Genomic DNA, 11,234 nt, shown 5'->3' with positions numbered 1-11,234 from the left:
ATTGGACAGATGTAAAATCAACTCCTGCAAAAGAAGATATGGACAACAGGGTGGACGCATCCTTCACCACTGGGAACGGGAATAAATTGGCGCGTGAGAAAGGTGTGCATCACAACACACCTGGTACAGGAGATGAAGGAGACCCCTTCGTTATTGAGGACAATGGTAATTCACCCAACCCATCTCTTGCGACGGTAGACACGAATGACTTTCCGGCTATTACTTCGACCCCCAAGAATATGAATGAAGTGTCAGACGGGTCTAGCGCCGATAAATCTGAGGAGATTAGTATGGATAGTCTGAACACCCGTATTAAAAATGCGAAAGAAAATGGCACTCCGGAGAATGATGGGAAACGCAAGAGGAAACAGTCAAAATATTGTCTTTCACCTAACCAGCAGAACGGTGGACGTAAACGTGCAAAGAAAAGTAAGTGCTAGGTAATTTATTCTTGCAACAAACTTCTGTACTTGCATTCACACTTTATTAACTCATTGTTTCTTACTATTTTAGGTCTGTTTGGTATAAGAGCTGCTATGATTAATACTGGTTACATTAATGAGGATCACATAGAGGCCGCGAAGGTTTATATCCGGACACTGGCAGACTCAGAGAAGCTTTGCAGCAAAACTGTTGTGCACATGACGGGAATTGGTGGGGAAACATGTACACCTGAAATGCTTGAAGCCATCATTTCGAAAAAGTGGTTGCATGGCGGTGTAAATATTGTCAATAATTTATTAAGTTGTACATGTCATTTACATAAATTATCTAATAGGCGTATTGATGTTATGTTATTTTGTAGGTCATCAATAGTTATTGCAACCATATGCAGACCCGTAATCCTCGTGCTGACCATCACATATTATCATCTTGGGTGTCCCACTGGCTTATTCTTCGTGCCGATGGAAAGGTTCACAACTCTAAGAGGCATTTTATGGATCACTTCAGAAACCAAACTAAAATGGTGTCTAGAGTTAGTGAAGAGTATTTCATCAAAGATAAGGTACTTCAGTTTAGTATGATCATTCGTAGTACATCTGTGTGTACACCAACATGAATAAACTTTGTTGTAGGCATACTTTCCTTTTCATGTGGAAGAAAATCATTGGATAACAGTTCTTATGCACAACAAGAAAAAAGAGTTTCAAGTTTTAAACTCTACTGGTAAATGCAGCAAAAGAGTTCTTGCAAAGATTGCTAAGCTGGTAAGCTTGCAACGTTACATAAAACAATATATAGTTATTCGAAACGTACTTCATATGGATTTTTCATTTTTATTTCAGAGGGCAGAAATAGCAAATGATACAAAGGAGGTGAATGCTCTTATTGAAACGGAACATCCTGACGTATCATCCTGGCCAATAAGGGAGTACGATATGCCGTCACAAACAGACAGGTATGTTCCAAATGTTTAATTAGTATGTACTTGTCTGATCCATCAATAATTAACTTGTGGTTTCTTGCAGAGTCTCTTGTGGTCTTTTCGTGGTGAAATGCGTTCAAAACTGGGACGGAGATGATTGGACATTTCAGTTTGATCAAGATGAGGTTAATGCTTCAAGGGGACGCATTCTAGCTGAAATACTTATTTCAGAGTGCAACACGAAGGAACTAGTGAAAGAGAAGATCCTCAAGATCATGGAGAAGAAATGAGTCGGAGGACGGGGCGTTGGCTATTATCTCCACTAAATAAACGTGTCGTTGTCGGTACTTGATACAATTTTCATAATAAGACATCTCTATATTGTAATGCGGCATGGTTTAGCATGTTCCGCAACTAAATAAATGTGCCGTGGTCGGTATTTGCTACAATATCTATTTTTCAATGTCACTCTTATTTGCATTATTGTCGGTGACACTCTTATTTGCATCATTATGGGTGATGATTTTTGAACTTGTTATATAGTGTGATTATTACGCCGCCGTGGCCGGCCTGGCGCTGCTTTTTTATAATGTTTTATATTTTGTACTGTGATGTAATGCGGACGCCGGCTGCTTTGCTTTCTGTCAAAAAAAAACTTAGAAAAAAAATGCCCAACCACAGCAGCCGGGCCCATAGTAGCGAACAGATCATACCCAAATGAAGCCCGAAGGGGGCGACTCGGGCGGCTGATAGAGCCCACTAATGGGCCTGGCAACGGGGTCCAACGGGGCTGCGGGCGTGGATAAGAGAGGAGCTCGGTGGAGGGGGCGAAGGCAGCTATTTAAGCCGCTCCTCGCGCCCCCCGGCTTCCGAGGTGGTACTAAAGATGGCGCCCCCATTGTGCCCAACGCTGCACGCGGTCGCCGCAAGGCTCAGGAGGCCTAATTTGCGTTGTCTCGGGCTGGCCCAGTTTGGCCCAATGAAGGCACGCCGCCACTAGCCCCCTCCCCCGGCCCACGCCCACTCCCCTCCCGCGCGCCGCTGAACTCAGTGTTTAGTCCCACCTCGGAAGCGGGGGCCATCGAGGACCGGCTTAAATACCTGCCTCCGCCCACTCCACCGTGCTCCTCTCTACTTAGTACCCGCAGCCCCGTTGGACCCCGCGTCTGGGCCCATTAGTGGGCTGAATCGGCCGCCCTAGTCGCCTTTGGCCTAGATTTGGGCAGGTTCTGCCTGCTACTATGGGCCAGGCAGAGGTATTTGGGCATTTTTTTTCGAACTTGCTATTTTGGACAGAAGCAGCGGCCGGCCGCATACATTTCATAACAGTACAAAGGGAATCACACTACAAAATAGCAGCGTCCGGCCGCATCTTATCACAGTATAAGAAATACAAATCAAGTGTACAAATCATCATAAAAAAATAAACAGAATTTCGAAACTGCATATATAAACAGTACAAATCATCACGTAACAGTACAAATCAAGTTTTCTGGCACACATGTGCGAATGAACATAGCATAGGTTATTTAGACATGACTCGTGCGACCACTTTTATTCTTCTAACCAACGAAGCTGCTTCTCTACGCCCGATTCGTGAACAAAATATAAAAAAATTGGGTGAGAAAATATAGTCGGTAGAATCAAATTGGCAACATAACAAAACAAAAAGGTAGCAACTCACTTCTCGTTCAGACTACATGTAGCCTTGTTATGACCTGGGAGACTACACAGACTGCACAAAGGACCACTTTTCTTCTCTGTAAAAGCTTTTGGCCTACCATTCTTTGTAACATCGGGGCCACCCTTCGACCGCCCCTTCTTAGGTGCACCCTTCGTCGAAACTTTCTGAGGATCACCAATACCAGGCTCAACTTGTTGTGCCTGACTTGCCTCCTTCTTAAGCATACCATACCTTCTACTTCCTATAAGTTCCTCCTCTGAAATCTTTTTCTGCGCTATTATGTTGTCCAGACACTTCATCAACTCGTCGAACAAGAAGGGATCATTTGCTGCAACATGAGCAGCTTCTGCGGTTTTAATGGTTATTGCACTATAGCGTTCTCTCTCCAATGGCCCTGACCAACCCCATCCAAACATATCACTCTTCCGCTGCACAGGCAACCCATCTCTCGCATGTTTGGACAACCGATGCAGAACACAACACTTTGGTATTTCAGTTAAGTTCAGATGATGGAGAACAAACAGAATGTGTTTGCATGGCAGCCCTTTCCGAACCATCCTAAGACAACTGCATGTAATAGTTTCTTCTGAGTTACCTGGTTCATAAACAACATTGTACCTGAACTTGTGGTTATCCTTCCATGTCACCATGAATGTCTGACGCCCAATTCCCACGAGCGTCTCAAATATCTCCAGCTGACCCATCTTATGCAAATCATCTTGGAGGACGTAGAAATTAGCAGGTGTGAATACTTTGGCGGCATGCTCCTCAAGGGCCTTATATTCAGTAACCGACGGTGGTTCCTTCTGGAATGCCTTGCAGTCATCATACGCCTCGTTCTCACGCAGGCGAACTATACAGTTCTCATAATGCACCAGCAAATCAACAATTGTCATACCGTAGTCCAGGTGAAGGTGAAGGCAGGAGTTGAGGCTTTCACTCCTCTGGTTACTTCGCATACCAAGGAAAAAACCATCGGAAAGATATGAAGCTGCCCAAAGTCTCCTCTTCTTGTACATCCTGTCAAGCCATTCTTCAGTTCTATCCGTCTTCCACTTATCATAGAAAGCTTTCCATCTCTGCTCAAAGTTCACTTGAGAGGTGGCATAGTACAGGAGCGATCTGAACTCATCCAGTGACTTGTAATGCAGGTGCCTCTGCATATTTTTCTCGATATGCCAGGAGCACAGACGATGGAAAACATCTGAAAGGACAGTCCGAATAGCCCGGATCATTGCAGCGTCACCGTCTGTGATTATTGACTTTGGCTTCACCTAACAGTTTGCCTTCATAAATGTCTGCAGCAGCCACACGTATGTCCCTTCCGTCTCGTCAGCAATGATGGCACAACCAAACACTGTGGTGCAATGGTGGTTGTTAACTCCGACAAAGGGGACGAACGGCATACCGTATCTGTTCATCTTATACGTGCTATCAAACGCAACCACATCTCCGTAGTCCTGGTAGTCCCTCCGTGACTGTGCATCGCACCAGAACATACTCTTCAGTCGCCCTTCCTTGTCACGCACATACTCAAAAAAACTCAGGGTCCTTCTCCTTCCTGCTCCTCATAATGCCAACTGCCGTCTCTGCATCACCCTTTGCAATGAGCTTCATTTTTTCTCTGCAACAAAGATTGTAAATGTCCCTCCTGATAAGCCCGCACTTATCATACGAACCGTATCTGCTGATGAAGTTGTCCATTATAATATGCTTTCTTATCCCGGCCGCTTCCATCGCCAATATCTCGACCCTCTGGCCATCTCCAATCCGTCTGTGTGACCACAAAAAACAAACCTCGTCGGGCCGAGCCATCGCGTGGTTGTGATCATCCACGAATGATGCGACGAACCAAACGCCACGTTCTCTGTCCAGCTTCACCACCATATGTGCACCGCAGTCGCAACGAGTCTCCGGTCTAAGCCTGCGCTTGCGGCCCTCCATGGTTATGAACTTGCTCTGCCTTCTCCCTGCCCTGGAGCAAAGAAACCGCCGGTACCGTATCATTCCCGAAGCACCTCGTTTCACTTCTGTTTCCCGATGCTAAACCCGTGCTCTCTGGCGTGATTGTTGTAGAATATGTATGCATCCCCTTGCGACCGAAAGGTCATAGCCATGACCTTCCAATGTGTCTCAAGCATCTTCCGCTGCCTTTGAGCCTCCTCAATATCGATCTCTCCCTCATCGTGATCAACGCTAGGACCATCTGACTCCTCCTACAACATTCATTTCAAAATATATATGTCAACTACTATCATTTAAATCATAGTATTGACCGATGTACAACATCTATCAACTAACCTGGCTCAAGTTATCTGCAAATGATTCTTGCCAACTATGTTGCACATTGTCAACATCCACATCTTCCTGCAAATTCGTACACAAGGATATATAGTTAGCCATGCCATACTTTACAAATTCAAAAATAAAATCAAAATATACGCCACTTACGTTTTCACTATTTGCGCCATGTTCATTATTATGAAAATCATCCGGAGGTAAGATATCATATGATGAGACGGAATCATTGTCGCTGCTCTCATCATTTTCGTTCAAATTTTCGTTATCAGTCTTAGTCACCTTATCAGTATCATTCTCGTCCCTCCCGAATGCGGATTCTTTCTCCATATCAACACGCCTAACTCACAGAACTGCAAAACATTTGAAGTGTTGATTACAACAAGGACAAAAACTCATGTTGGTTTGCAAAAAAAGAGAAAGACGTGTAATCCATGAACCCAACAGCTACCATGAATTTTTTCTTAATGCAATGGTTCAAACAACACTTTTTAGTGTTGTGTGAAACAACTAGTTGAGGTTGCCCAGCGGTGTGTGCATATTGTGTGATGTCGTCATGAAAAAAATATAGCGTTCTTTAAATTAAGCCTGCCCTCCACTTACATCCTAGATTCGCCACTTAACTAGCCCTAACTTCCATCCATCATGCCCGCTAGGTTTAGATGACAAACCTTGCCCCGCGGTGTAGGCGTCGCCGGCGTTCGACGACGGCAGCTGTCCCCGCCTTGAATCTAGCAGCCGGCGACGTGCACGACGAGCCACCGGCCGGATGTTTGGCAGGATCCGTGACGGGGGGTGAGGAGAGTGGTGCGGACGCGGCGTGGCACGTCGGGCCCTTCACGTCCGGGCGGTGGATGATGACGGTGAGATGCGGCGACGCACGCCATTGGGACGGCGACGGCGGCGTCTGACGGAGTCGGACGGCGGTGTCGGACGGGGTCGGAGGGCGGCGATCCACGGCGGCGGCGATCGGATGGGGCGGGCGAGTAGACGGGGTGGGCGGGCGAGTAGACGGGCCTTCACGTCCCCGCGGTGGACGATGACGGTGAGATGCGGCGACGCACGCCGTTGGGACGGCGACGGCGGCGTCGGACGGGCTCGGACGGCGGCGGCAGACGGGGTCGGAGGGCGGCGATCCGCGGCGGCGGCGATCGGATGGGCCGGGCGAGTAGACGGGGTGGGCGGGCGAGTAGATCGTGCTGGCAGTTTGTTTGTGTTTCTTTTTACATGCACGCGGTCTACGTACGTCATCCACAACTGTATAATATGAGGTGGGCATACCCTTCTTTCGTATGACCATTCTGTCCTTCTACGTTTTGTTGGGGGGTCTACCGAAGCAAGCCCCTATAAGTATTTGATGTTACCTAGCAGGAAAAATAATAAGCATATAACATTACTATGATCTATTAACGCTGAGCACCTAATAGTCCAGGCAAATTCCATTACCCTTGTCCAATCAATCCATCTGAGCCGACCAAGTGTATATGTATTAACTCACCATAAGGATGTGTCTCAAAAATAGAGAGAAAAAACTGAAGAACGAAAAGGCAGAGGAGGCCTTCTGCTACCTGCACAGGAAAGGCAGAGGTGCCTTTTGCAGTCTCTTGACAGGAGGGGAGCTGGGGTAGAAGTCGATGCTAGAGGAGCAGATGGCAACCGGGCGTCCAAGCTCGCTATCTTGCAGCACCACTCTTATCCAAGAAGAGAACCGGTGGCGCCGAGCTTAGCAGCTGCATGAGTGATCAGCCTGTGTAGGAGGTAGTCAATGGGATTCCTGCACAGTGAACCAGAGTCACATTGAGTCGAGCTTGCCCAACGACGAAGGGAGAGGGAGAGGGGGAGGGGGGGGGGGGGGGGGGGGGGGGGGGGAGAGAGAGAGAGGGGGGGAGGGGGGAGGGGGGAGAGAGAGCGAGAGAGAGAGAGAGAGAGCGAGAGAGAGAGAGAGAGAGAGAGAGAGAGAGAGAGAGAGAGAGAGAGGCAGAGGAGAGCGAACCAGAGTCACGTCGAGCCGATCTGCCGGTGCGACGATGACGCCAATGGCAACGTGGACGACCAACTCAGTGGCCGGCGCTCCTCCCGGTGATGGCTATGTGGACGGCCGCCTCAGTGGCCGAGGCTCCTCCCGGTGATGGCTATGGGCGTCCAAACCATCATTTGCTCTTCTAATTTTTCTATAAAAGGATAAAAGTTCAGTTCAGCAACCAGAAATAGGAAAGATAATAAGAAAGAAATTCTATAATGTAAGGAATTTAGCTATTTGCCAAATCGTGAGTTATGTACATCTACCGCTATGTCTTTGCGGTTGGCACTATAAAATCTTGTGTTTCACATGAATGGAACACTTCTTGGCTAAGCATTCAAAAAGAAATAACAAAAAGAATTTAAACACAAAATGATGGGACTCAAAGTGTTTATTTAGTTTCCATGCTCTGAAAATACACAGAACTTTCAAGACCTTATATTTACTTATCATTTCTTAAGCAAGTGTTTTACTAAGATCTAAAACTCGGTACAAAAGTCAAAGGAAGTGACATCAAGTGAGTATTTGGAAGGCTTCGATAAACAAATCTAACTTTGAGAGGAAACAATCTACAATCTTTAGCCGAAGCAATCTTGGAAATACTATCTGGCATCCTATACTTCTATAGTCTCTATAGTTTTACAAAGAGAAAATACTATATTTCTCTCATAGTTAGATTTCTCTAAAATTATTAGCAGGGAAGAATTCTATTAAATAGTTTGTAACTGGCCGACAAGAATTGACAACCAGATTCTATTTAATAACTGAGAGCAGAGACCATGAATTTTTCAGGTACCATCCTATACTTCTGTCATCGCATGCCTCATATGATGCACAGTTCCCCTCGAACGACTGAACCTGAAGCCCCAAATGCTTACAGGAAAAATGGTACCTGAAGAAATAGGAACTTCAACATTCATCAGTTGCTTCCTCTGAATTTCTATCGATCAATTGCTTCCCCTGATTGGATAGACACAAATCGCAGCAAAGTTGACCCTGGAGTAACAACAATACATGAAGCAACAATAGTTAGCAAATGAAGGAAGAAGCTGCTAACAATCTAAAGATAGCACGGAACACTCAACACCATAAGGAAACCTTTCTCGTTATTACAGATAGTGTTATGTGTGACCTATGCACCTTATCCTCTCGTGAGCATTTTTTCAGACATAATATCTCATGATTATTTCAGTAAAAATCCGTGGTCATTAATCAATCATATATAGTAGCAGCAACAGAAGAGATACGCACCTTATCTCCTCTACTTGGACTAGCTGGGGGTAGTACAAATGCAGCAGTGTGCAAGACATAAGTTGTCCATATTCTGTTGTGAAATCAACGATAGTTGTAATAAGGTTCCCGAAACTGATGATATGAAGGAATAACTATTCCAGCAGTAGGCAACCACATCATAAAGTGGATGTGTCACAACTATGAAAAAGGCCTGAGCAGCAATAACATGTTTTTTACCATAGCCATAATATGCATTAGGGGTTACCTTATGTCTAACTAATTCAAAAGGCACAACTTCAGTATGAGATGGCAAATATTTCTGAAACTAAAGCCATAATAAAGTATGGTTACAATGGCTAATGTTTCTGAAACTGAATATATATTAATTTATAAAAAATTCTGGTGAAGTTGGACCCATACATGACTGAACTAAAAGTGGTCCGTGTTGATCTGGATCATCTAGCAAAGGACCACAAATTGTTGCTAATTCTCAAGATGCATGACTGATATTTTAGAAGTGCTTTTTGTCTGCTTAACCTGGACAGTGTGACAGATTGTTTTGCTAACAGATGATGTAAATCCAAGCAAGGCTCGGTCGTACACCCCATTGTCATCCACAGTGGATGAAAAATCCTCTCTAAAATAAGAGGTGTTGAATAACCAAAGGTTGTACGGAGGCAGACAGAATGAAAGGAAAATACCTTTCTTGGAGAAGTTCTTGTTGACCGGAGCTTCACAGAACAAATTTATTTCCTTGCAGATTCACTGGTATTACTTGAGATTGAAGGTGATTGAATCATAACTGACAAACCTACCATATTACTTGAGATGCAACCAGTAAAAGCAAAGTTTGTGAAAGAACAAATTAAGGCTTTGACAATGTCTAAACAATCCATATGACACTAAATGGAAGTACATGATGATGTTATATACCATAACATGACAGGGAAGATGGTTCTAGCATCAGTTCTTGGTGCAGTTAGTCGCCAATGCAGAGAGGGCAGAAATAATGGTGCTCACTTGGTCGCTCGGCAACCTCACCACCCAACTAAGGTGCAAGCTACTCCTGCAGAGAAACATCAAAAGCATATGATACATCAGTGGATATTATTATATCACTCATCGAGATAATTTCTATACAACTAAAGTTCAGATAGACAAATTCAGCACCGAAATGATCCGCTCTAAGTTCAGATTGTTCAATGAAATTTTATATTGCACTTTTTATCCCTAAGTAGAATAAAAGATCTGTACAAAAACTGCAATAAAATCCTATCAACCTAAGGGAGTAAATCAAACTAATCAACCAAGTGAATGTACTGAACATAAGAACTTGTTATAGGGATATGTCAGGAGATAGATCACACCTTATCTAGTATTGTGCCTCTCTTCATTGTCACATAAGAAATTAAGCCCCAAATCAGCTCACCCGCCACACCAAAAAGAAGAAACGAACAAAGAAAAACTAAAAAACACAAACATGCAGCAGCAACATCACAAAAATCCTCTGAATGCATAGATCAGCGACGACCTAGACGGCAAGAGAGGTGGTCGGCTGGCCTGTTTCTCTTCCAACTTTACAGCGGCCTAGGCATCTCCTTTGCGTGGTCTTCGGTGACCTCTGGACCGCAAGCTATGTAGTGGGCTGGCCAGAGACCTCGTGTGTTTCCACGAGTGCGACGAACTGCAGGATGGGAGGAGCAGCAGTGAGAGAGTGAAACAGAGGCGAACCATGGTTAGGAGACTCACCTCGGCTTCAGTTCTTGCGGTGGCGGCCTAGGCATCGCCCTCTGGTGCGGTTTGCCGCCAGCTCACAATCGACCTCTTCTGCGCTTGGTCACTGTCGGGAGGAGAGACAAGCTTCGCAGACCACACGCTCCTACGGTGGAGCAGCGGCGCAAGCAGCAACATCCGCTCAACAGGTGGGAAGGAGAAGGGTCGGGCGGGGGGGATGGGCGACGATGGCGGGGCAACCAGAGTGACTACGGCGTCCGGATCCAGAGACGAGGGACGAAGCGTCATGCAGCCGCTCAGGCTCGACGTGTCCAGGAGAGGAGGCACGAGGGGGATGGGGTGAGACGCGGCGGCGGCGAACTCGGAGACGCGAGAGGAGAACCGGATGGGCGGGATGCCACGGGTAGAAAAAAGCCCTTTAGTCCCGGTTCGCAACAGCCTTTAGTCCCGGCTATGCAACCGGGACTAAATATGCGCGACTAAAGACCCCCCTTTAGTCACGCCTCTTACAGACCGCGACTAAAGGCTTTAGTCCCGGTTCTTGTGGCTGACCGGGACTAAAGGCCCGTCCACTTGGGCGCCCGTGGTTGTCGGGGCGGAGGACCTTTAGTCCCGGTTCTCGTGGCCAACCGGGACTAAAGGGCTCCTCCGCAGGTTTAGGGTTTTAGCCCACCTAAACTTGGTTTCTTTTTAGTTTGGAGTGTTTTATTTCTTTTATATTATATTTTGTGTTTTATTTTAATTTTGATAAAGTTTCAGTACACATATTTTACGCTATTATATACATGCATATGAAATTTCAAACAAGAAGAATTCAAGAGGAATATATAATATATATTCAATCTCGGGTGACCATATACAACTTCGAACAAGTTTCCATACACAATTAGGATGGATGA

The 11,234-nt window shown here is 45.7% G+C and overlaps 2 protein-coding genes and 1 long non-coding RNA gene across 3 annotated transcripts; all 3 read right to left on the bottom strand.

Annotated features, from left to right (window-relative positions):
- Positions 1-3,046: 3,046 nt before the first annotated feature.
- LOC141022487 (protein FAR1-RELATED SEQUENCE 5-like) lies at positions 3,047-4,285 on the bottom strand. Its single transcript, XM_073498750.1, has 2 exons — positions 3,646-4,285; positions 3,047-3,396 (listed from the first exon to the last, which is right to left on the bottom strand). Exons 1-2 carry the CDS (start codon positions 4,283-4,285, stop codon positions 3,047-3,049), a joined length of 990 nt encoding a protein of 329 aa, XP_073354851.1.
- Positions 4,286-4,583: 298 nt separating this feature from the next.
- LOC141022486 (protein FAR1-RELATED SEQUENCE 11-like) lies at positions 4,584-4,994 on the bottom strand. The gene has a single exon (XM_073498749.1). The coding sequence runs from the start codon at positions 4,992-4,994 to the stop codon at positions 4,584-4,586; it is 411 nt and encodes a 136-aa protein (XP_073354850.1).
- A 1,733-nt stretch (positions 4,995-6,727) lies between these two features.
- LOC123493932 (uncharacterized) lies at positions 6,728-10,531 on the bottom strand. The gene is made up of 6 exons (XR_006663395.2): positions 10,351-10,531; positions 9,303-10,285; positions 8,620-8,692; positions 8,261-8,364; positions 7,342-7,519; positions 6,728-7,122 (listed from the first exon to the last, which is right to left on the bottom strand). It is a non-coding gene; the product is annotated as an uncharacterized lncRNA (long non-coding RNA).
- Positions 10,532-11,234: the final 703 nt, after the last annotated feature.

Source organism: Aegilops tauschii, chromosome 5 (assembly GCF_002575655.3).
Source record: "Aegilops tauschii subsp. strangulata cultivar AL8/78 chromosome 5, Aet v6.0, whole genome shotgun sequence".
Classification (NCBI taxonomy): domain Eukaryota; kingdom Viridiplantae; phylum Streptophyta; class Magnoliopsida; order Poales; family Poaceae; genus Aegilops; species Aegilops tauschii.
This window is presented reverse-complemented; position numbering and strand designations above follow the sequence as displayed.

Coding starts and splice junctions, on each gene's coding strand:
- LOC141022487 (XM_073498750.1), bottom strand. CDS start 4,285: ATGATCCGGGCTATTCGGACTGTCCTTTCAGATGTTTTCCATCGTCTG. Junction 3,397..3,645: donor CAATGTTGTTTATGAACCAG/GTAACTCAGAAG, acceptor TTAAAACCGCAG/AAGCTGCTCATGTTGCAGCA.
- LOC141022486 (XM_073498749.1), bottom strand. CDS start 4,994: ATGGAGGGCCGCAAGCGCAGGCTTAGACCGGAGACTCGTTGCGACTGC.